The following is a 26901-nucleotide window of genomic DNA, read 5'->3' on the forward strand; positions in this document are numbered from 1 at the left end:
ATGAGAACTTCATTTATTCAAAATTACTCCTGTCTCCAAAAAAAAAGAGATTCTCTAAAAAAAATATCCTCAGATTTTTAACTTGTTGCACTGTTGATGTTCAGAGTAGCAGTGAAGAGGTCAAGGTATTTATTTCCTGAGCCTAAATGATTACAGCACATTTGGAAAAGTGGACAAACAACCATTTTGTGATAGATAATTATTGTGGAACATGCACTTATAATTTCACCTCTCTTTCTTGCCTCTCTTTCTGTTACTTTGTTTCAGTTTGGAAGTGAAACAAAACAAAATGTTCATTTTTTTTTATAATATAACTGGCCTTGGTTCTCCTATTTTCTTTCAGCAATCTGTTGCTGCTTTTATCCATCAATTTCCAGATGAATATGAAGCCTGGTTGGAATAGATAGTGATGTAATTTGTCTCTAAAAAACTCTTTCATTGCTCTGAGAGAAAAAAAGGGAGCAAGTTCAAAATCAAGGCATCAACTGTAAATGTTCCCTAAAATTCTGTTTTATGCAGTTATATTCATATAAATATTCATATTTCATGTGAATGCTAGTCCAGCTGTATGCAGGTTTGTTATATTATGAAATCATGTAATTTTGAGAATGTAACCACTGTTTAAAACAACCGTTTAAAATTATCCAGATGTTTTGCATATTGTGCAATAATCATGGAAATAATAACAGTGTTTCTCAACTAATATAAGTTAGCATTAACCTCTACTGAGTTTAAATGAGACACAAATTTTATATATGTCTAAAGAATATATAACAAATGCAAATATTTTAAAAATACCTCACTACAAATATGTGTAAGTTCTATTTAAGCCTAATTGATAGCTTTTGCCAAATATCCATGTAAAACAAAAATTAGGCAGACAGATGCATTATCTTTTTTTTGCAGAAAGAATCAAGCTGAAAATAATTTGGCCATAGTAAATGATATGATACTGTACTGTGTGTTATCATAATATGTTATGGTCACTCTTTAGTTAGTTTTATTTAGAATAGCAAAAGTAACTGATGGTGTTTTATAATTAACTATTAAAACAATTAAGAAAGAACTTAAAATAGAGATCCTTTTTCCTCACTATCTCACAGCTTTGTGAAGAATCATGAAACTGAAATATATAAATAATGAAGTACAATTATATGATTGCCAAGTTCATGCAAAGTTCCTACTATTTATGCAATTTTTTTCTCCATTTTCATCATCTTTTTTTTTCTCTTGCTGTTTTTATTTGTATTGTATTTGCTTGTGGCCTAATGTAAAGATTATTATGTAAGCTGCTTCATAGTGCCTCGCTTTAGAACTTCGTCTCCTCTGAAATTGAATCTGAGTTTGAGTCTGAGTTGTACCTTGCACTTATAGTCTGGTTTCCCTTTGCTTCAAATATAGCTTATAGTAGGCTTACAATTTATCATTCTCCGTAAGTTGGACTGGATGTTGTTGAGGAAGTAGACTCAAAAAAAAATAATGCTCTGAGTCGTCTCCTTCAGCACCTGATCCACTGAATTATTCAGAAACTCAATTTAAGATTCTGTATTTTGTGGAAGAACAAGAAATGAATGCTGGATTATTTTCTTCTATCTTTTGAGAGGGGGATGCTTCTGTTTTGATAAGTTTTTTATGACCTATATGTGAAAAAACAATTATCAAAGCCAAACTTCCTCAGGACTAAAATACGTGATAAATGTATACAAACTTCTTAATTATCAAGTCCTAGGAATTCTCCTAAGAATTATTATTTCATACAATCAGCCACTCCACTGGTGGCCTGCATATTATGATGCACTTTCCTACCACTGATGCCCGTGTTGTGTTGAACGAGGCCTTTTTCCACAAGCTGTGTATTGCCTTGCAGAAAGAGCCTACAGCCTGGGAATTGGGCAGCTTTTTCAGTGCAGCACTGAGTCTAGGCTGAGATGTCCTGCTTCTCATAAATCTTATCTTCTCAGTGAAGCTTATTGGCTCAGGCACAGAGCTATGTTTAAGCAGTGTTGTTCTTGAAGTAGCTGTGCCAGCTCGGTGTGCATTGTAGACTGCTGCTGCTGAAGAGGAGGTCAGATGAATTACACAGGGATACATATTTTGAATCTGAGATACTCTCTCCTTGCCAAATTTCTATTCTAAGTTTCTTATAGTTTCTTCTATTCTAAGTTTTTCTTAGAATAGAAGATTTTCTAAGATTCTTCTATTCTAAGAAGGCTATGTGTCTGTTCTAGATAACTTGCAGGTCTGCGAATAAAAATGTAGTTGTTTTACGTGTACTATAAGAAGTTAGCAAAATAATTCTGCAAAATTATTTTGCTTTGCATGCAAAACTTGGCCATTTTGCATTTGAGAACGTATTAAGTAATAAATCACTCTGAAATACATAACTTTCTACTGATTAATGCTTTTTTCTTCTACTAATGAGGTATTGCCAAAGGCAATATCACCTCCTTTTCAAACAGCAAAGATTTAGATTCAAATTTTACATTTTCGTAGCAAAACAACAACCCAAAACAAATAAACCCCACAATTTTATTTGCTATTGTAAATACAAATACCATATGACTGTGACAAAACAGAGTTAAATCATTGATTTTCTGATTAAAAATTGTCATTTTTTCATGCATTTATAATTATAATGACCAAGTGCATCCCTGTATTGTCTGAATTCAGATTTTATACATCTAGTGAAATACTTGGAATTTTTTCAGTGTTGTAAGAAAATAAACCAGACACTTTTCCACCTCCACTTTAACAGTAAGAAATCTTCAATTTCCTGAGGGACATTTATAGCTTTCACACCTTTGGTGGTTCACATAATAGCATATGATTTATTGTTACTCAGCGGTAAATTGGCCTATTTACACATAAATTGCTTGCCATTTTTCTTTTTTCTTTTCCAGATGCTAATTTTGAGATATATGTACAATAAAACAAAGAAATTCTCGTCCTGGAAAGAAGTTGAAGAAATGTTTTCTATATGTGCTATGGTAACTGCCTTCTCTCATTTTTGATTTACAGTGCAAGACATATGCCTGCGTTTTGGAGAGCCATCTCATGGGGCTTACCATTGACTTTAGCGCAGGCTTTGTCTGTTTCGACGCTGCAACAAAGGTAAAGATCTAAGACTTCTTTCCATCATGGTACTATTATTTCTTCTAATTTCGTACACTTTAAGATAAACAGTACATCCTTAAAACGTACCATTTTTTCTTTATGCTCTTGCAACAGATCATCTCGTGTCAACGCTTAACTCTCATGCTTTAGTTTAATCTTGGAGGTGATTTCTAAATGATAAGAGAATCTGTATTTTGTAATGTGCGTGTTACTGAAAACTCAGTGCCAACTTGAAACAGTATCTTCATTTTTTAATTTCATATGAAACACAGACTTATTCAGTTTGATGTTTCCTTACTGATGCATTCTATTTTTTGAAAGGAAATAATCTTAAATTCAATCTGATGTATAAGCTTTAAAAGGAACATATCTTTCTTTTCTCCTGATTGGGCGTGTGTTTTATTATGGAAACTCCCAAAATATTTTCTTAGATGTCTTTGCTCAGAGGTCTTCAAAAAGAGAAATATGATCATACAAGTATTTTTGGTACTTCTGCTGCCTAACTCATGCATCAGAATTGTGCAGGATCCAAAAGGGGCAGCCAGTTCATAGAATCATAGAATCACCAAAGTAGGAAAAGACCTTCAAGATCATCCAGTCCAACAATCTACCTCCCACCAGTATTTCCTCACTAAACCATGTCCCTCAGTGCCACACCTATACATTTCTTTCAGGGATCTCATCTCATTGAGCAGCTCATTCCAGTTTCTGACCACTCTTTTGCAGAAGTTTTTCCTAGTATATAACCTGAACCTCCCTTGATGCAATTTGAGGCCATTCCTTCTTGTCCAAAGGCTAGATATTTGGGAGAAGAGACCAACTCCCACCTTGCTGCAAACTTCTTTCAGGGAGTAATAGAGAATGATAAGGTCTCCCCTGCACCTATTTTTCTACAAACTAAATAATCCCAGTTCCCTCAGCTGCTCCTCATAAGGCTTGTGGTCCAGATTCTTCACTGGCTTCATTGCCCTCATCTGAACACACTCTAGGATCTCAATGTCTTTTTTGTAGTGGGATGCCCAAAACTGAACACAGTTCTTGAGATGTGGTGTCACCAGTGCTCAGTACAGGGGGGCGATCACCTCCCTGCTTCTGCTGGTTACACTATTTCTGATACAAGCTGGGATGTTACTGGCCTTCTTGACCACTTGGGCACACTTCTGGCTTGTGTTCAGCTGAGCATCAACCAACATCCCTAGGTTCTTTCCCTACGCACAGTCTTCTAACTACTCTGTCCCAAGCCTGTTATGGTGCTTGGAGTTGTTGTGGCCCAGCACTTGATCTCATTGGACTTCATCCCATTGGCCTCAGCCTAGAAGTCCAGCCTGTCCAGATTTCTCTAATGGGCCTTCCTAGTCCCAGGTTGACACTTTCTCCCAGCTTGGTGTCATCTGCAGACTTACTGAGCCCCTCATCCATGTCATCAATGAAGATATTAAACAGAAGAGGCCCCAGTACTGACTGCTGGGAAGGGCTACTCGTCAGCAGGACACCAGCTGGATTTAATTCCATTCATCACCAATTCAATTCAGTTCAATTGAACTATTTGTCACTATATCTCCTGCTTTTCCAGTTAATATTAAAAATACTCAGTACAACTGGTGACAGGTAAATAATATGCCATCACTTTCTGCATTGTATTAATATGGGTCTGAATCTCAATAAAGTCTCAATAAAGGTGAGAGCGGTCTCTACTAACTGTTGAAAATGCCCTTTTCTCCAAAGAATGTGCTTCTACCCTATATCTCTAGTCAGCCCTTCTGACTACGTTACCTCCATTACCTGATCAAACTCCTTTTTCTTCCCACTTCAATCTACTTTTTGCACAAGTTGAGATGAATTGAAACCAAATTCTTGTGTAGACTCTCTTGTTGTTGTTGCTAAGCAGATTATCTTTTAAGATCCATCAATACATGATTTTCAATTTAGGAGATATTACATAAGATGTCAGTGCAATAGAATTACATAGTGGAAAAAGATTGTGTAGGTTTTCCCCCATTCACTAATAATGCTGTAGTAGTTTGCATCTCCTTCGAAGTTCTTGTACAGGTCTTGTTCTTGTAAGACTTTTGAAACCATTATTTGCAGTTCATGCACACCACAAATTTAAGGTTGCAAAGTACAAGCAAAATTACATTTATAAGTACACTTTCAGGAAATGTACTGCAGATTTGCAGATACAGATAAAAAGCTTTATTAGAGATATAACTTCACTGCACTGTTTTCTCAAACAGGTCACTGTACCTTTCCAGTTTTTCAAAGTTTCTGGAGACTTCATTGTCAAGAGCAATATTACTTATAAAACAGATTCTGTTTTGTCTAATGTTTTTTTAATTTTCTTTGATAGGAAAGAGCAGAAAAATATTTCAAATATTGAAATTGACTACTAAAACAATAAGGCAGCAATTAGCTTTGCCAATTAGTCCCCCACCAAAATACACTATAATCACCAACACTAGAAGTTGTTCAGAAAAAAAATTTAATCTACCTTCCACTTCAAGCTAGAAGATACTTGATTGGGTAGGCTGGTAACTTTGCCTTGTGGAAGCGCTGCTTTCTTCCCTACTCAAACTAAAGCCACACTGCACAACCAAGTAGCAGAAGATCCATAATACAAGATGAATGAAATTAAGCTTTGATGATTTGATAACAGCATAAGAAAACTAAAAAGGAATGACCTCAAGTTGTATCAGGGGAGGTTCAGGTTGGATATTAGGAAGAATTTATTCTCTGAAAGAGTGGTGAGGTATTATAAAGGGCTGCCCAGGGAGGTGGAGGAGTCACTTTTCCTGAAGATGTTTAAGGAAAGGGTAGATGTTTTATTAGGGACAAGGTTTAGTGGGCAGTATTGGTGGTAGGTAAACAGTTGTCCTAGATCTTAGAGGTCTTTTCCAAACATTCATGATTCTATGGTTCTATGTCATACAAATTTCCATCTTCCAGGTCGCCAAACTTGAGAAGACTCATGATTCATAAAGCCTTATAAAATCATCTGTCAATTTTACTCATTTTCCTCTCACCTTCATCTTTAAAGCCATGAAACCACATGGCGAAGCTGATGCTTCTACGGTGGCTTCCAGACTCAGCATCCAAAAAGTTGTAAAATTTTAAGCCGTGCACAATTTTAGTGGACTGTTGGGGAATCTTGAGGATCTAAACAGTGATGAAAGAAGTACACTTAAAGAACCAGCAGAATGCGTCACCAAAGTGTGTCTGAAGTTAGGTGAGAAAGGGTAATATGTTATGCATCATCTGACAAATTGTGGAGGTCCTCCTCCTTCTCTCCTGCTAGCCCTGCAGTGAATATCAGTCCACAAAGCATTTGTTGATCCTAGACCGGACCAGCAATCTCTGTTGATACTGTGCATTCTCTGTGCATTCACTGCACTTCCATATGGGCTGCAAGGAGAAGCAGTGGTCTTCTGCTGATCTGTCAAATCCATCATTAACCACCTCTTATCTCATTCTAATCTCCAAAGCTCCCAGCAGCACCGTAAGAAAGACTGCATGCTCTGGCAGGAGTGATTTCCCCTGAAAAAAATATTTTCTGTTTTTTGAAAGTTACTCTTATCTCCTCGTTTTTCCATCTTTCACTGTCCATGTATTTCTTTGTATTTCTTGTGCTTTTGCCTGGTAAAAACGTTTTGGCCTTCACACTAGCTAGATTTCTTTTAAAAACAGGTTGCCTTCAAGAATGGAGGGAAAAACCAATGATTGTAAAGCTCAGACACCAATACACAAAGAATTCTAATGTTTTCAGGGTTGATTTTGTTTACCTTTGATATAGAAAAACAAGCAACCAGAATGCAGAGTTTAAGATAAAGACACTGTGTTAAACATACATGTTCTGTTAGCATGCATACCAGGGACCTGACAAATGCTAATCCATTTTCATGAGCTCCTAAATAGGAAAAGCATTACCTCCACTATTGTGATTGTGGCAGGTGTAGGTTGTGACTCATAATGTTCTTCAACAGTACTGCTATATGCACATAAAATGAAACATGAACTTGAAGTGTTCAGTCACATGAACTAGAAGTATTATTCTCTACCTAATGTTCAAAATCTCTTTGCAAATAAAGAACAGTGGAAATGAAAACAAACAAACAAAAAAAAAAAAAAAGAAAGAAAAATGGAAATCAGTCTGTAGAACAAGGAAAATGAATAAAATTTAAACTAGGTTATCAATATTTTATGAATGATTCAATATAAGTTTGTAAGTTAAGATTGTATGAGTGTCCTAGGAACTACCACATGAAGTAACATTCTCAGGATTAAAGACAAAAATGCTTCTTGGAATGCTGTGCTATCCATAAACAATTGCATCTAGTTGTGTATAGACTGCATGCATTTTTACAATTAATATTTCAAGAAACAGTACGAACTATTATCTTTCATAAGTCACTGTAGTAGAAAAATTGTGTTCAGTCACAGATTTCATCCTTCCTAAAATAAATAGAAATTCCCCAAATAGATAGAAAATATGAATAAATTGGCTGCCAGTAGCAGTTATGATTCTTTTGCTACCTGCTCACTTCTATTATTTTTCCATTAATTCAACTTCTTTTTTCATTAGCACTGAACTTTAAGGCATATTCTATAGACTCCGGAGTTCAATGTCAAATAACTCATTCAGTCTAGCTTTTACTCATTGCAGAATAGTACTACAAATAAAAAATATTCAAAAGAAGTTGAAGGGATCTTGGACAAGTACTTGGAGGATAGATCTAATGAATACCATTAAATAAACAAGCAACATCAGTTTTACAAAGTCTTTTAAGCTGCAAAACTTTGGATGCTATAATTGCATTAGGAGATTCTGTATAGGCATTTTTACTCTTCCATGCATCTTGGTTTTGATCATTTTTGAGAAAAAGATCCTGGGATAGATAGATAGACCTTTGCTAAAAAAACACTATGCCAGTTGTTAACTCTCTCAAGAATAACTATCCCCAGGTTACCTCTAAATCGACGATTCCACTGTTAAATGACAACTGACATAACAGTGCTTGAAGAAATTGGATCGATAAAATTAGTAAAAATTCTTAATATTCTGAAAAAAATTTATGTGAATAATTGCAAAAGCAGTCTGGCATTGGCCGGAAAAAGGAATTTTAGAACCCCCAGTGCACTGCATGTTGTCATGATGTGGAATACCAATGGAAAACCATGAAGCCATGACGCTAATATGAAGAGAAAGCCTCCATGGGAGACTTACCAGTTGCAATGATTGTACACAAAAATTCATTTTTCTGGTTTTTTTTATTTATCTTTTATTATCTTTTTCCTTTGATAACTAGAGAAAAGTTTTGAAAACAAAACTTGCTGTAAACTTTCTCTTGTGATGCGATTCTTCAGGGAAAATGATATTTTAAGATAAATTATCTGTCCTCTATGGGTCACATAATATTTCTTAGACAAACTCATATTTTTTAAACGGTTTCATTTTAAAATATTCCCTTACTCTCTTTTACATTCGACTTCTAATTTTTACTTATCTATTTATTTATTTATTCATGATGTTTTGATATTTCCCAGAACACAGGGCTCAAGTACTAGCTTCTGGACATATCTGAGAAATCCTTTTTAGTACTGTGGTGTAGTATAAGTTTCCAGGTAATTTCTGTTTTATTCTAAAGTATGTGCTCATGGTTTTGTAAGTATTCTCTTTTATTCACTATTGAACTGAGAGTGAACTATTTTTTAATAGTGAATAATCACTACTAAACTAAAGCATTTTATGATATGAACCATTCGCCAGCTTTTCCAATATTCATGTTATTGAAGCAATTAAGCAATATTTGATTTATTTTCCCTTCTTATACTTCCATTTACATTTTTCCAACATACCTGACAAAACTTCACAGATGTTCTAAAATCCAAACTCACTACTAACATTCATATGGACCAAGCAGTTATTATCAGATATTTGTGAGACAGTAGAGATCAGAATCTTACATGGAAAAAACAAAGAGATAAGTAGAATTGCAACCTTGGACTTTTAGAGAGAGAGTTTTAACCTCTTCAAGGATCTACTCAGAGGTATCCCATAGTTAAGCACTGGGCTCAGGTAAGAGGGCCCAAGAGAGTTGGTTGGTACTCAAATCCATTGGCCCCAATGGGAGTGTTTAGGGAGCTGGCAGAAGTGATTGCCAAGCCACTCTCTATCAACTTTGAAAAGTCATGAAGAATGAGAGAGATGCCTAAGGACTAGAGGTTAGCAATATCACTCCAGTCTTCAGAAAGAGGAAGAAGAAGGATCAGTCAGCTTCACTTCCATTCCTGGGAAGGTGATGGAACAGATTATTCTGCATGTCACCTCCAAGCAGACAGTAGAAGATTATCAGGTCTTACCTGATATAAGGTTTTACCAAGGGGTAACCTTGCTTGACCAATCTGGTAGCTGGGTAAATGGAGGCAGAGCAGTAGATGTTGTGTACTTTAACTTGAGCAAGGTGTTTGATGCTGTCTTCCATAGTAACTGAAGCTTTGGAAGTGTGAGATAAATGAGTGAACGGTAGGGTAAACTGGGAACTGGCTTACTGGCAGAGCTCTGAGTGTTGTGATCAGTGATGTCGATTCTAGTTGGAGGCATGTAGCTAGTGGTGTATCTTAGGAGTCCATACCTACCAGATCTTGTTCAACATCTTCATCAGTGGTCTGGATGAAGGAATAGAAGGCACCTTCAGCAAGTTTGCTGATCATATGAAGCTTGGAGGAGTGCTTGACAAACGAGAAATTTCCATTCAGCAAGACCTGTACAGGATGGAGAGTTGGGTGGAGAGAAACCTGATGATGTTCAACAAGGGCAAGTGCAGAATCCTACACATGGGTCGGTATAACCACATGCACCAGTACAGACTAGGGGTTGACCTGCTGGAGAGAGAACAGGGTGTTCTGGTGGGCAACAGGTTGGTCATGAGCCTTCAGTGTGCCCTTGTGGCCAAGAAGACCAGTGGTATCCTGGGATTCATTAAAAGAGCATGGCCAGAAGGATGTGGGAGGTGATCCTCCCCCCTCTGCTCTGCTTTGGTGAGGCCACATCTGGAATATTGTGTCCAATTCTGGCCTCCTCAGTACAAAAAAGACAGGAATCTCCTAGAAGGAATCCAGCAGAGGGACACAAAGTTGATTAGGGGCCTTATCCCATCTCGTGCCCAAAAGAGCATCTCACTTATGGCTGAGAGACCTAGGGTGAGACCTGGGACTGTTTTAGCTGGAGAAGACAAGACTGAGAGTGGATCTCACCAATGTTTATAAATATGTCTAATGGGCAAGACTAAAGTGGATGTAGCCAGATTCTTTTCAAAAGTGCCCAGCAACAGGACAAGGAACTATGATTAATTTCTATTATGCGGTCCTTCATTTACAGTAGTAATATACCTGGTATGAAAAGGCCATCTGCCTAATGATCACGTGGAAGCTTCAAGGTAAAATTTGAAATGTCAACTGGAAGTATATATTAGGTTTTATATATAATCAAAAAATGTTTATGATACCATCAGCATATGTAAAATTTTAAATGTGATCTCTGGTTAAGTGTTCTCACAGCATCTAATCCATTATGGACTTCTTCAAAAAACGTTCACCATCTTTGAAGTAATTTGTACTATTTGAAATCTGCACTATTTGAAATACTGGAAGAACAAAATCCCATCTTTCTTCCTCTCATATTACACTTGTATTCTGCTAAAAGTGAATTCAACAGCCTTTGTGAACACTGATTGGATATTTTCCTTTCTGTTGTCTGCTTAATCAAGTTTTCTGGACTCTGTTCAGCTACACCTTGCTTAACAGAGAGTCACAAGATATGCAGCATCTACTGCAGACACAGTTTTTCTTTTGAGATGTTTTAGGCCCTAAATGTTATTTTTTAAAAAATATATAAATTCTAAACATATGCAAAATATCTGTTGCAAGTGTTGAAAGTTGCAGAGTTATTGCTTAGGTAATTTTTGCAGCACTGAATATCAGTGTCTACTGTAGAGAATGTTTTTCCCAAGAACTATGATTGCAGGTGGCCACTTCAAACCGTACATTTCTCTAACATTGTCTATTGTGTTGCTAATTGGCCTACCAGTAATTCAGAAGGACCATAGATGAGATGAAAGCCTCATTGAACATGATCCAGTGCAAACACCTAGGTTGCTGTTAAGTAAGCTTTAATCTCTTTTCAGTGAGTGTAATCTTTGCAGAATTTTCTAACAGGTGAAATAAACACATACACTCAATGATACTAAAGGAACTCATTTTATTATTGCTTATCAAAAATTCATGTCAGCTTTTGTTAATCTAAATGTGCAGGTACTTTCCCACAATTCCCTTTTCCGATGTTAGTTTTCCTGTTTCCAAAATCTAATCTGTGAGGTTCTGAACTCCTGCCACATCTTCACTCAATTTCTCCCTAAGTGTTTTCTGTGTGTATTAAAAAAGGAAATAAGCTTGCACTTTTGTGTGTGTCTAATCCAATAACTTTCTCTTATTTTATTCACTATGAATAGCAAAATATATATTCCATTTTTCTATTGTCTCTCAACACAGCCCCAAAAGAATACAGCAGACCTTTTTATCAGGATATGTACTACCAGTGTCAGAGAATTCTACAATTTAGCCATTTTCAATTACCCTTAATGCACTCTGTCTGCAATATGTGTGCATCTATATATGCTTTTTGCCAGTATTTAAATATGGTGAAGCTGGTTTATGCCCATTTGGATTCATTGCTCTATATCTTAGAGCACTACTGAAGTGCCTCAATCATCAGGAAGAAAACACCACAACAGTATTTGAGGCATGGTTTTTTATTTCTATTTTTTCCAGCTTATTTCCAGTTTTTGGTTTCAACAGCTATTCAGTTATTTCTTCTGAGGTCAGAGGGAGATCAGTGTAGCATCAAATCATAATCAGTGAATCATAGAATAGCTTGGATTGGAGGAATATCAAGGATCGTCAACTTCCAATCCCTGGACACACTGCACACTTCAAGAAAGAGAATACATTGCAAACAATAAATAGCATTGCATTTTTAATATCACTATTTTTAATATCAGATGTCTACTCTGTAATGCAGAGCAGAATTTGTCTGAATTTCTTTAGGAAGAAACTTCTAAGTAAGTATACATATCTGAAGATCTGTGCAAAAAAAAAAAAAAAAGAAAAAAAAAGAAAAGAGATCCAGACTTCAGTTATGGAGAAGGCAGAAGGCAACTAGACTCACTTCAGGGTAAAGAATTTAACTCATGTAAGCAAATATTTATTCCATACTTAGAGACACTGAATAAACAGCTACTGTACCTTTGAAATAAATGCAGCATGGTTCTTACAATCCTGCTTTGTACTGAAGGAACAAATTTTTAATAGGTTATCCAACAGTACTAAGCAAATAAAGTCTACTCTTTTAGTATTCTGTGTATCTTCAGTAATTGACAAGGCCAATTTTATTTTATTAGGGATGACTTCCTTTCTTTTTTCCTATATCTTACTTTCATTCTTTATCCTCCATATCCTCTCCTGTCTTTCCCTTTGCAGTTACAAAGCTACAAAAGTTGACAAAGAAAATTGCCTTGTAGCATAATTATTTTGTAGTAAGACACTCTCCAGAGATCAGTGACACAGTAGAACTCAACGTGAACAATATCTTAATCTTTTTCCTACTGCTATCATTATGGGCAGAATGCCTCTTTACAAGAATGCCATTTTTCTCAGTTACAACTGAGACAGACAAATTAAGGAATATACAAGATGTCCAAAGACCCAATTACTTTTATTCTTGAAAATAGAGATCCACTGGACGTTTTTTACATGATTTAGTTTGACTTATAGAAGTATCATTAATTTTAGTCAGATGAGAAACAACATTAGTTTGAAATGTGTATGCTGAAATTTAGAATGATTGAGTAATATATATATAAAATAAAGATTTGCCTTAGAAAGCTAAAGAGAAGCATAATTCAATCAGTCAGATTATAAGAATAAAAGAAGATATTAATGGAAAATAGAACTACAGCTTTTTGAAGATGTCAAAGAAAAGACAACAGAAGACAGTTCAGTAATGAAACTATAGGCCATAAATTAATTCTATTCTGGTTAAAGGCTCTCATGTTGAGAAAATATAGTTGTTGTTTTTTATGTAATGCCAATGCAAAATGCCCTTGCTAAATCATATAATTATCACAGAGCCGTGAAATAGGCAAATACAAAGAGTATGTATATTCCTCATAGTTAGGTAAATAAAAATACAAAGATAAACTGCTTATTCATTGTTGGTTTGGTAGTCTAGTCTTTATTTAGTGTGAATCAAGCTTCTTGATCAAATAGAGGACCAAAACCAACACTCCAGTCATACCCTAAACTAAGATAACAGTGATTTAGCACTATACTGGTACAATTGTTTAGAGGATAACTGATTTGGTTTTCATAGCACTATCAGAAAAAGGGATAACTCATCAAAATTGCATGTCATTTAGTCAGCACTTTGCAATGACAGCAATTGGTACCTAACTGTCATAGGATGCAGTCATGACAGTATTTTCTGAGGTTCCTTTTAGCATATATTCTCTAGATTTATCACCAGTGCATAGAAAAGGAACAATATAATTTTCTTTCATCTGTGTGACTGTGGGGAACCATAGCAGAGTATTATGGGAGCTGAAGTCAATAACTTTTCATCTATGTACCATTTTTTTACTTCATTGTTGTTGTATTCACAAAACAAAAAAACGTAGGTAGAGAGCATCCACAGGTAATTGCAAGAAAATAACATTAGCAGGAGATAATATATGCTAATTTTACTAAAAAGACTAAATAATTCCTAAATAATTACTTATAAATAATACGTTTATAATACTGAGATTCTCAGACAAAACTTTATAAGAATAATACTTCTCTTACAAAGTTTTGTCTGAGAATCTCAGTCCCAGATATCAAGTGAAAAATATCCTGTTGCTTTCAGTCAAGATACGATTTCAGTTTTTGATTATATTTTTATTCATCTCGGGAGATGTCTTATATGTAATTTGTCAGCTATTCTGTTCATATGTTAGCATTGCATTTTTCTATTCTTTGAGATTAATTTTATCAATAGTACAAAATGTAAAATGCAACCTAAGAAATCTATGAGTAACAGCTAGGGAAAGGATGTAGTTCTTTTCATTAGCATGCTACATACCATATTCAGTGTTTTTATTAAGTAAAAGAAATCCTGCCAGGATGTATTATAAAGTGTTAAGTTCAATGAAAATGAACATTCAAGCCAGTAAGCATTTCTATTACAAATGATGCATAAAAAACGATTTAAAGATAGTTTATATGACACACATTGGTTCTTTGGTATTATTTGACAGCTGTTTTACAAATGTACTTATTGCTCAGTTTATACATAAAAATAAATTATTTATACAAAATTATTTCAACCTAAGTTTAACTCTCTGTGGCAAGCACTTACTGTACAGTTCTGAAGAACTATGATGCTCAAAACGATGAAAAAATCATTGAACTGTCTTTGCTGATGATATAGATTTCAGTTCCCAAGGATTCCTATTCCTATTGCAGAAGAATAGCTATCCAAGCAGTCACTGAACTGAACACTTTGAAGCTAAAATAAGTCCGTAGGACATGTGAAAGATAACCACATGTGAAACTCTGTTTCTTGTGTGTTTAAGTCACAGCTGTAGCTATAAGTCTCTGTGAAACTGCACGTAAGTCTTGCTTCTTTGTTCTTTGGCTCTATGAAGTAGTTGCTGAATAAAGACAGGCCAGTCTCTGTTCTCTGCTTAAATATTTTGCACTAACTAAAAAAAACAAACAGTCCTTAAAAAAGATGAACACATGGACTGGCAAGAAGAAGTAAAGCAGTTCTTTCATTTTAAAATTATTCCATGCATAGTCAATGGTCCTTTTAATCTTTGTGCTTTAGATGATGAGGATTTAATAGCCTCTGCAAAGTTTTCTCTTAAAATGTCTGTTCTGGGAACCTGTTTTGATATTCTGAAGAAACAAGTGCAATCTTGATGGGATTAGTCTCTACAAGGATTTTGGCACGTCTACACTACAGACCTGATTTTGTAATGTAACTCACAGCCATTGCTAAGTAGAACTCTCAATACTTGTGATATGCTTAAATTGAAGTGTGTTCTTGAATTATGCCTGTGGTTTGGTATGACCATTATTCACTGTCCTCTGAGTGGGAATGAAGCAACTGTCAAAGTTGCATGGGAAATGCCAAAGAATTAAAGTTTTATGCATTCTTCATCTTCATTCAGATTTAATCTGAATTTGGAAGAAAGTACTGCCTCATATATAATTCCATGAAAACTACAAAAAATACAGAGAGCACAATAACACTATTTGATAGAGCAAATTCTCTGCTTCAAAACAGTATTTTTCAACATACCATGTGTACCACTAGTACACAACCACTAGTTATGTATTTTTGTCAACGATGAACAAGAGTCTGCATGCCATGTTCATAGAAATCCGCACCAGTGGAGGTAACCCACTGTTGCTGTTAGCACTGCTGAAATACACCACCCACTGCCCACTGCCTCACTGTGCTCACATCCACTGTTTGGTCTCCACAAACATTCAGAAAGCATCCATGAACATCAATGGACACCATTTTTTCTTTGCTTCATATGCACTTCCATCATTTTGTCACACCTCCCTGCTGCTGCCATCTATCACGCTGCATCAAAATGTAATGGAATACTGGTGGGAAGGTTCAACCTCTACTGCCATACCACAAACATCTGCTTCTGACATCATGGGCCAATATCATAAAATAGGAGGCTTTTGGAGCATCCTTCATATAATTACAAGCTTCAATTTCAATACCGGAAAATAAATCTTGTAACTTGGATTGTTACTGTGCACAATTAAAATATTGTCATTTTTTCACCCTCTTCCAGTTACTTAGACAATTATGATGTAACTAACTTTACTTAGGTGAAGGTGAAAGATGTATTTCAGCTTAAAGCATAAAGAAATTAACACACTTGTAGAGGGAGCTTGATTTTATTTTGGAAAGTTGAGAATTTCACCTCTCACATTCTGTTTTAATATCAGCTAGATACAAAAAAAGAAAAAACATTACGCCAAAACAAATAAAAACAAGGATGATCATACAATTACGTGAAAAAGTACGGAAATCACAATGAAAATATTACTTCTTCAAAACACCTGCAGGGAAAAATACCTTTTAATTAGGTTGAAACTACTTATAGTTAAAAAATGATTCTTCTAGGCAAAATGAAGTTTAAAATGCTGTTTGACTATTTAAATCTACATTAGATACAATAAATGTAGAAGATATTTTTTCGAGCCAACTATATTTTTTTTTATTATTATTCTATGCTTATTTTGTCGAGCAATCTGTCTTTTTTCAACATGGTATGATGCAATTCATAATATAAAGACTTGAATGACAGTGTAATATGTGTGGAATATGTAATATGCAATTCTTTGAGAATATGTGTGGAATTCATAATCTGCTTAAATTCCTAGTTAGAGCTTTAATAGGTAAACTCAACATTATTTTTTAATTACTGTGTTTTCTTTTGTTATGTTATAAATTTAAGTATGATATGCCCTTTATGTAAATACAACTAGATATTTTTTTTTTATTCCCATGTAAGTGAAAAGAGAGGAATTTTATGAAACATAATCACTTTGTATGGATTGGACAATCACCAAATATTCAGTGTAAAAATCTTTGGGTTTAGACATGATAAATCAGAATTAAGTATAGTTAAAGAGATTTCAGAGTACATTTCACAGATATGGTCTGTCAAATCTCAGTCAAATACTGTCAAAGTATACTACATCCCAAAGAGGCATCAGAATACATAAGACTCAGCTGGTTTTATGATGTACCATTGAGAGGTTAAAAATTCTGCTAGAAGGAAATCAGCTGTTTGTCATACAGTTTACCACAACAACTGCACTGACTTGCTTGTGCATATGTATTTTTTTTCCTCTAGGCTGTACTTTGGAGGTACAAATTTTCCCAGCTCAAAGGTTCTTCAGATGATGGGAAGAGCAAAATCAAATTCCTTTTCCAAAACCCAGATAATAAACAAATTGAAGCAAAGGTAAAAACAACTTTTTTTCTTTTATAATTCTACCTTAAAACATCTATTAAAGCAGCAGCTGGGAGACAAGATGAGTAAATCAAACTAAATTATTTAAAAGTCATTCAATGTTTGAAGTGAAAATAAAACCAAAGAAATCTGAATAAACTGAATTTTTGGTAAGTTAAAGTCTTTTACAGAGTGCCATTACATTAAAGAAAAAAAGAAAAAAAAAAGACTTGCTGCATTTAGGAGTATTTGCCAAGTCTGTTAATAAAAGAGAATGGCTGAGAATTTCAATGACCTATCTTTTTCTCTACACTTGGTATCATGAAGAAACAGTGCAAAACATGCTTGAGTCAATTTGGGCAGAAAATACAGCAAAGATTTAACATTTGTTACTACAGCTCAATAAAAAATATTACAGATTAAACATATATCCTCTTACAAGAAGATGGCATTGAAGCTTTTTGTCTTGGTCTATTTTAAAATTCTGTTTCGAGTTGTGCTTTTGATTCAGGACTTTTTTTTAAAATCAGTTACCCTGGAAGATTTATGCCTAATTTTATGAATATATTTTCAGAATTTATTGTCCCAGTATGCATAAGGAAGTGGTCTTCCTGGGAACATTGAAACTGCCTGAGAGTCTGAATCAAAGGTCTTTTTCATTAGAATCCCAACATTTTTGTAATCCTGATTATGTTTGCTTGGATGTGCTTTAAAGCTGGCTTTTGAAGCCCTTACTATACTGTTTTCTCAGCTATTTATTTGATTTTAAATGATATATTCAATATAACGAAGGTATACAAAAACTCCTATTAAATCAGTAGAAATGAAGTGTGGTAGGCTTTCAGTACATTCATCTTTTTCTTCACTCTTATATAAGAATGTAATAAGAATATAATAAGAATATAAATATTCTTATTTCCTTCAGCAAATATTACAGTAGTACCGAATTTCTTTTCTTCACTAATAAAAGCCATAACTTAACACCCTAAAGTTGTGAGGATGATTTTCTTTTAAGCAAATAATGGGAAACTTTTACTATGCTTCTAAGTATAGCTGGAAATTGAAACTCATTATTTCTTTTCTTACATTTATCTCGTATTGCTATTACATGGACACAAGATTTTAGAACTAATTTAATGATGCAATATTTCTTAGAATTTTCTTTGGAATCCAAGAGTCGAATAGTGATGTTTTATTTCATCAATTTAAAAACAACGCATAGTTACAAATCTAGATGTTGAATAAGAAACATGGTTTCATCATTTTATTCTTTTTTTTTTTTAATTAAATCTGTCATGCTAATCACTTTTTAAGTCTCGGAGATATTCTAGTATTTTATAGTACTGTTGTTCCCAGTTAAACTGAACTGAGCTTTATTTCTAGGAAACTTCACCTTTCCACCTTTTATCAAAGTAGAAGTTATACCTCTAAATTATGAAGGAATAATATTGTACAAACTTACTAGTATCCTAATTAATATACTGACATGTTCTCTAGCTGCTTTTATTGATTATAAATTTAATCTTTCAGGTTTATCAATTTAGAAATATCTATATACATAATTTTCTTGATACTCAAAGCAAGTCAGTTACATTATGATGAAAAATGTCAGATTGTATTGTGTTTGGACAGTGTTATAACATTTATCAACTTCCTATTTGCTTAAGTACATTGTTTAGTCTAAAAACTATAAGATACACTTGTCTGAAGAAAGAATGAAAACATTTTTATGTCATATTTTTTAACTTTGGTTAGCTTAAAATTCTGTGAATAGGCCTCTCTGCATCCACTGAACCTTTCAAGTATTTAAAGCACTATTCAGCAAGAAAAGATGCAGAATATTTATTTTTTGGACTTTATTAGCATTACAGAACTGGAGACATATCTATTTGGGAAACTCTCTAGTCATTAAAAAATGTTAATCAGATTTTAAGAAATGCTTGTAATGCCAGGTTTCATGCATGCTGTATGCAGGCTTCATTTGGAATCAGATGATGGGAATTTTCTCAAACAGCTGTTAAAGGTTGTGATGAATATTCATAGCAAAAGCTATCACCACCTGTTAAATGAAATTCTGAGCTGCAGAGCCTGGAGACCTGCTGTTGTAAGGAGGATATACAGGGTAATGTTTTATTGAAATAAGTACAATTGTCTGCCTATTATATTATGTAGGGAATATAGTGGGATGAGGACTTACAGCTGAGACAAAAAATTCTAAGGAGTCATCATTACCTCAAGTTGTTAGGGTTTTTCATTTTTGCATTCTCAAACACTAGTGAGAAACCAGTGTGGCAAGTAACTGTGGTACAGCTCAATAAGGTACTAGAAGTGAGAATTGGTTTTTCCTCTTCATTATCAACATTATCGTGCTCTATGCAGAACCTGCTATGGTGTGCGCATGCTTGATTTGAGACTCCTGCTCTTCTTGTTCTGCAGTACTTTTCCTCCATCTCTGAGTTTCAACTGTGCTGCTGACAAGATACGTTTAAAGTTTCTAATGTGCTATAATTCAGTTTCACCTTGCAAACGTAAAATGGTTCAGTTACAGACTGATTGATTGATTTCCAGTAATACTGGTTTAATCCTAGAATTCCTTCATGTAAAAATGTGAGTTATCAAAATCCAAATGCTTCCTTTCTTCACTTTATGTAATGCTGCACATTTGTGTGCAGCCTGTACAGTTATGGCTTGTTGTGTCTGTGTGATAATATTCTTTATATCTCAAATATTTACTCATGACCTAAAGGATTAAGAGTAGTAGAGTGTTGAGGTAGTTAATGTTGATTAACATTTAAAAAGAAAAATAATTATGCGGCAGTGTTTTAAATTTTAGCCTTAGTGACTTTATAGTTTCCTCTTTGTTCTGATTGAATATAAAGAACAATAGTTTCTAGTGTTACGAAATCTGAGATTTTTTTTGAAAAAGAAATGCAGAACTACATGCTTTCATCAGTCAACTTTTGTTTCTGAAAAACACACTTGCCACCAGAGTTTACATTCCTAAGTGAAAGTCCTTCACTGGCACAGAAAACCTAATATTTTTATAACACTGTCAAAATATTTTAGTGTTTTTCATGCCTGACTTAACAAAATTAAAAATGGCATGTTTTGAGATGAACAACATATGCTTTATATTTGGTTACTGTTTAATTAGAAATACTTCTTTCAGGCTCAAAAATGGTTTAACATTTAAATTTAGAGACTTTGTACTGATGTTTTTGTTTGGCCTCTCTGAAACAACAACATGCTACTGTAAAGATGCATAGTATAGAATAAGGGAAGTGTTTCCTTGTAGACATGAACAATTGCAGTCTGAAAAACCTGAACAGTAATTACCATAGGTCACACTGGTGGTCAGTGGCACTACCTGCCAATCAAACACCTGACTTTGAAGGTCTCAAAGTTAAGGTCTAAGTAGTTTCTGAGATGTAAACCATTTAGAGGCAACATTAATCACCAATACCTCTTAGACGTTCCAATCTGTAGGTTATTTCCCAGCTGTCACTCAGCAGGAGATATTGCACAGGTTTGCACAGTCAGACAGAATTTTTCTGACTGAGAGCTACAAAATAGAGCAGTTGGCATGGAAAAGAACATGGAGCCTATGTGTCCCTCTGCTTCATCCCTGTTGTGCTGCTCTGGTTGCATTGAAAAATATTAATGGCAGATCTTTCTTTTCAATTATATAACATAGAGGAGATACATTATGCATCCTGCTATCTAATTACCTATTTCTTTAGCTATAACTTCATGATCTGTTAATGGCTTTTCAGCATTAGAGCAGCCTCCAGAGGCTAATGGAATTTCAGCACTGTAATAAACTCAGAGTACTATAATCTTCTGTTGTACCTGACTGAGTAGTGGATCACTGCAATGGAAACAGTTTTATGTTTTTCTGAGAAAAATGTCTTAAACCTATGAAAGATTCTGTTTCTATACATATAGACTCCCAAACATTGCCGTATCCAGTGTCTATATATCTAAAGCAGAATTGTTGCTGGTTTTTTTTTTTGTTTGTTTCTTTTTGTCATCTTTTTTTACTACATACCAATTCTATTTGAATTTTGTAAGTAAATATAATAACCAGGAATTTCTGTAAACTGAAAGGTTGTGTGCCCCATTGCAATGGCAAGGATTTGATGCCTAATAAAGTAGCAACAGGCCTACACAGTTGGACTGAGAAAATGAATGTCCTTCTTACATTTCAGCTCTGCAACATAAAGCATGATGTATATCTCAAAAACTATTCTCTCTGTCCTTTTACCTTTCTGAACTTGCAAGGATTTTTCACAGCTTAACAGCTTTCTCAGCAAAACTCGGCCAAGGTCACACAGCTGTGCTGTTAGCTTTTGTTCACAGACTAGCTAATGCCCTAAACTAAGTGTCATGGAACAGTGGTGAGCAGCACATGAAGATGAAGATCTGGTCAATTGGGAAAAACTGTGGTGTCAGCAAAAGAAGGTGCATAACTTTAAAGATCTGGCATTAATATGGAGTAATGAATAATGCACTAATAACAATTAATGGTAATTAATTTGAACTTGAAACTATTCCATATAGAAATTGAATATAAAATAAGACAGCCTGCATTAGAGATGTAATGTGAACAAAATGCTTGCCTTCTGGTGTGTTGTAAGATATCTTGATGAATGCTTGCACTATTTTTCAGGCTGATATTTCTGGTCATTTCAAGTATATTCTCCAAAGTATAATTTTAATTTAATCCTTGTTCTTAGCCTTGAGGACTTTTCTGTGAGCATCACAGTGCTCTTCAAGTTTAGAATTTCAGCTTTAAATGGGTTTCAAGTATCTATCCTTAGTATTTTTACGGAGTGATTGCTCAATTGCAGTGACTGCCTTCTGAGTTCAGATTTTTGAACTGTTTGGGTTTGCATGACTCAGTTTTTAGTTTTCCCATGTCTTGCTCAAAGGCTGTATTTTTTTGTATCTGTTTAAAATCACATTCTACCTTAGTATATAGACATTTGATGAAGCAACAAATATATTCACATATCAGCAGTTTATATGTAACAATACAACGTTTTTTTTCTGAATCACAAACTAACAGTTTCTTGAGTTTGCATACATAGAGTTTAGGTAGCTGTGACATTAATATAATGAAAAGTAGCTGATTTTTTTTTTTCTTTTATCTGACAACATTATCTGTATTCGTTTTTTCCATATTTGTCTTCTTCATCTTTTGTTGGCTTACATTGTCCTATGCAGAAACAGTGAATCTTCAGATTAATAACCTGAGAATATCTGGTACAATGACAGCAATGTTGAGTGAAAGTAGTTTGGTCAAGAAGGTGGGAGGATGATTTGAAGATCAAGATCAAGAGGATACACTAATATTTCAATCTTGAAAGTGGAATAAGAGTAAATTGTGGTTTTGTGCATGGATAAGTAGTTGTGGCTTAAATTTGGATTTCTTTGCTTTTTTGTGATTCAGAGCATCTGCTTTTCCCTACAGCTTGCAGATGTAATAGCTTGACAGAATATTTCTTCAGGTTTCTTAGGATTTATTTGTTTGTTTACTTGAAGCTGTGTGTGCAATGTGCACTACTTTGCTAGATAAAAGTGTGTTCAGACAAGCGTATGACTGACAGCAGAGTACTCTAAATACGAAAACAACTAGGGACAGTTAGATGTGCAGAAAAGTCTGTGGGTTCTCCTCCGTTTTATGGCAGTCCTGCAGACCTATGGCGATTTGAATGTGCAAGTTCTCAACAGAAGTTGAGGGAATGTTTTGTCTGTCAGCAGTTCTCTGTGAGCCTCTATCTGTTCATTAAATTTGATTGTGACAAGGCTAATCTGCCTGGAAACTGTTGTTCCTGATGAATCCCTTTGCATCAATCTTACTCCCTTAAATTCAGCTGCAGCTATTAATCAGACATTTATAAACTCATCACATACCAATATCAGCCCACTGTGTTTCCCACTGCTTCAAATTCCACTTTTAATGTGAACTCTGCTTGTAACAGAGTCAGCATGTGACTTTTTTAGCCTCTGATCCACATCAGCTGCTGGGGAAATAGATGTGATCACAAGAGTGTGACTTCTGCCCTGCACAGTAACAACACAAGCCATCAGTGTCTTTAAGTAGCTTCATAGAATTTGGTTATATGCATGTATTTATGTCTTCTAAATAAGCTGCATTACTTGGATCCTCTACCTAAATCACCTTAAATGCATGTAATTTTTTAAATTGTGTGATCAGAGAGATATCATTAATTCGCTGCATGATGTACCCATTGACACTGAAAGAATTATGTTTCATGGCAAGTAGTATCTAGAATTCGTTGACTTGTTAGTGCTCATCTTTACTATCAAATTAATTTATGTAATGTTTCATTGCTAATGGCAGTAGCAAACCATTGGGACCTTCAGCAGTTGTGCCATTTCCTCACACGTTTTCATTGAAGGTCTGTTGAGCAGTGGATCTTCCCAATGTGTTACTGTTGCAGAAACACCTGTGTCAACTAGTGATAATAACTGTATTAATGCACTGTGAAAATTCAGTGTCCAGCAGCCGTAATTATGATGTACATAAGAACTTTCAGCAATAGGATTACCTAATTGACTCGAACAATTCTCAAACTGCAATATTTGTTTTAATAGACTTGTTCTGTGGACACATACGTGGAAAGACAGTTTTTCCAAATATAACACAGAGCTGACATCACAAATATTTGTAAGATCCTCTAAATATTTATATTTTCATCTTAAACCTTAGTATTATTTTATAGTACTAAAGGATAGATGTTATTAATAGATTGCAAATGAAAAGTAACAATTTGAGCGGCTGATGCTTCTTATTCAGACATAGTTTCCTTAATTCCTTGTTTCCTCATCTTTGACTTTCTCCTATTTTTCCCATCTATGATAAATTTTCTTATTTTGAAATTTGGATAGAAGGGGAAGAAATCTCTGGCACTGTAACAAACTACACTTTTCCTAATGTTTAAAAATGAAAGTATCTCTGAACAGAATTTTTTTAATGAATACAGATGGCAGGTATGCGAAACTTGGCTCAAACTTCATCATCTTTATTGTGAATTGCTACTTAAGGGAGTTTAAAGAAGCTTGTAAGCAATTAAAAAATCATTCTGAACATTTCCAAAGGACATCTGCTCAGGTTGTAAGAGAGTTGAGCAGAACTCCACCTGTTTCATACATTGCTGGGATACTCTGTGTATGTAGTCTTCTGCTTTCAGGCAGTTGTTCCATCTCACACATAAGGGATTTCTGAATGTCTGCACTAAGCTTTTAAAGCAATATCTTCCAGAAAAACTCAAGAGGAAGGCTCATGTAATTTTTAGAATTTTACCTTTTTTTGTTCTTGTTAGATTCACGATACTATCAATATTTCTTTATACAAAAGCAAAGCTGTCAGCACTAAATAACCTGGAAATATCAGTACTAGACAAAAACACAAATAGGATATACCACAGTTCGCTGTTCCTGGTTTCAGTGCAGAAATCTACATAGGCAGTGAATCAAAGCAAAAAGATCATAAATCTGCATCACCATCCCTACGTGCATAACATCAGTGTCTGCTTTCAAACACAGTACGTTCTTATTGATTAAATGCTAACATCAAAAAACCATACTGAAGAATTCCTAGAAAAAATCCATCATCATTATGATCCCATTGATAAGATAAAATCAATGAGACACAAAGGAAAACATTTATATGTGTATATATATATATAAATTTGTTTTGTTTTGTTTTCATCTTGTTTCTAAGAAAATCTCATCTGAGGAGCTGTAAAAAAAAAAAAAACAAATTTTACAGTAGCAAATTAAAGTAGAAGAAAAAGAGCTTTCTCTAATATTTTTAATAAGATCAAAATTCCAAGTATGTTCCTTACTTTTGGTACAGTAAAAATAACTGCCTCAGTGAAAACAGAGCCAGAATATCTCTGTAGTAGCACTTTATGAAGTTTTTTGTTTTCTTTTCTTTTTTAACTAAAGATTAGCGTAGGTGAGATAGTAGTTACCACTGTGTGGTGACATGACAGATAAACATGACATATGTAGAACTCAACGTTACTGATCTTTGTGGGTACACGCAGCAGTAACCCAGAGGTATGTAGACACAATGCACTCATTCCATTGATTGATTTATTAAAAGAAATCAATCTGCAAAATGCACCAGATTTGCATATTTGTATATGACTGTCACATTCCTTCCTCTTTAGCAGGCAGAACCTCATACTTCTGTGCAGCCACTTTACTCAGAAATTTGTTCATATTAGCTTCCAAAAAAATATTTATGGAATAAATAACGCTGTCCCTTAAGTGCCTGTAATCTAGAACTATCAGATACATCAGCAGGATCACATCAGACTATTTCCATTTAAAACTCAGTTCATTCCTAGGTGCATGTTTGTGATGTCTTCTTTTGCTTCATAATTAATCTTTCTTTTTTCACTTCCAGGAGCTGGAGTTTTCCAACCTGTTTGCAGTCCTTCATTGTATCCATTCGTTCTTTGCAGCCAAAGTGGCTTGTTTGGACCCTTTGTACGTAGGCAGTCAAGCAACAGCTTCTGCTGCTCCCACAACTTCTGGTACTGGCAAATTAAAGTATACAACTTGATATCTCACATTACAGCACTGCCATTTATCAAAAAGACTTAATGTATAGATATTCATAAGATGTGAAACTGGTGAACCTGTACATGGAAACCAATTCTGGAGACAAGACATCTTGCAGCGTCAGCAGATAGATGGTCACGTGGGATCATAAACTCATTTCTGTTCTGCAAGACACCAGTAAATAATCCTCGCAGAATCCCCAGAATAGGATGGATATGCTTTTAGTATGATCTATTTGTACTTATTTAGTGCTTTAACCAACACTGGAAGCAAAGGAATAAATGATGCAATGAGGCATTTCGGTATTTAATAAAATTTTCAAATTGCTGTAATAACACACAAAAAGAATTGTCATTTTCCTGTTTTCAAATGTTTTTATGACAATATGCTAAACTCTGAGTATGAACCTAGTACCCAATGATTATATTATAAATTACATAAGAGAAAGCGACAAGCATTTAGTACATAATGATGAGGAGATGAGCATGAAAAGACATTTGTGTAAGTATTTCTTCAAATAAGAAAGCACTTTAAGCACCGTTGTAATCCATAATTATTTCCATACATGGAGTCATGGTACTTTTTCTATTTTGTTCTTTTAGCATTAGCAACAAATATATAGCCATATTGACTGACACAGTTCAAAACAAAAACCCTACAACCCCACTTCCATGAGTAAGTTCCTCTTCTTCAATTAAAAATATTATAATATTACTTTAAACGTAATGACAAGTGAAAGTTCGTAAAATATCATTTCTACTATTTACTTCCTCAATTTTTTGGAGAACTAAGGATCTGATTTTTGCTCACATGATACAGATGTTGTATTTGCTTCAGAAACAATCCACATAATGCATTGTTTCCATTATTAACCTTGATTTCACATCATAAGGTCTCAAGAAAATAGACATTCAATATTATTTTTGAAAAATGAGTCAAACCATTGAATTGGTAGTGATTTCTTTTTTTATATTATTATTAAAAGACAGGAATAAAATAAATAGCCTTTAATGATGGAAGCAATGACAGAACGCATACTGTCTTTGTGTATTAAAAAAATACTACATCACCCATGACCATATAACAGAAATAGTAGTTCCAGGGTCTCATT

General features: G+C 34.5%; 1 protein-coding gene across 2 annotated transcripts in view; it reads left to right on the forward strand.

The window, feature by feature from the left end:
* SNTG1 (syntrophin gamma 1) overlaps positions 1-26577 on the forward strand; it is a 326387-nt gene extending 299810 nt beyond the window's left edge. For both annotated transcript variants that reach the window (XM_042869538.1, XM_042869539.1), the window contains exons 17-19: positions 3019-3111; positions 17091-17201; positions 25633-26577. In XM_042869538.1, the coding sequence (XP_042725472.1) occupies positions 3019-3111; positions 17091-17201; positions 25633-25791 (363 nt within the window). In that variant the 3' untranslated portion in view covers positions 25792-26577. The remainder of the gene's footprint in view (positions 1-3018; positions 3112-17090; positions 17202-25632) is intronic.
* Positions 26578-26901: the final 324 nt, after the last annotated feature.

Source organism: Lagopus leucura, unplaced genomic scaffold (genome assembly GCF_019238085.1).
Source record: "Lagopus leucura isolate 7727_CA_CO unplaced genomic scaffold, USGS_WTPT01 Super-Scaffold_100002, whole genome shotgun sequence".
Taxonomy (NCBI): Eukaryota; Metazoa; Chordata; class Aves; order Galliformes; family Phasianidae; genus Lagopus; species Lagopus leucura.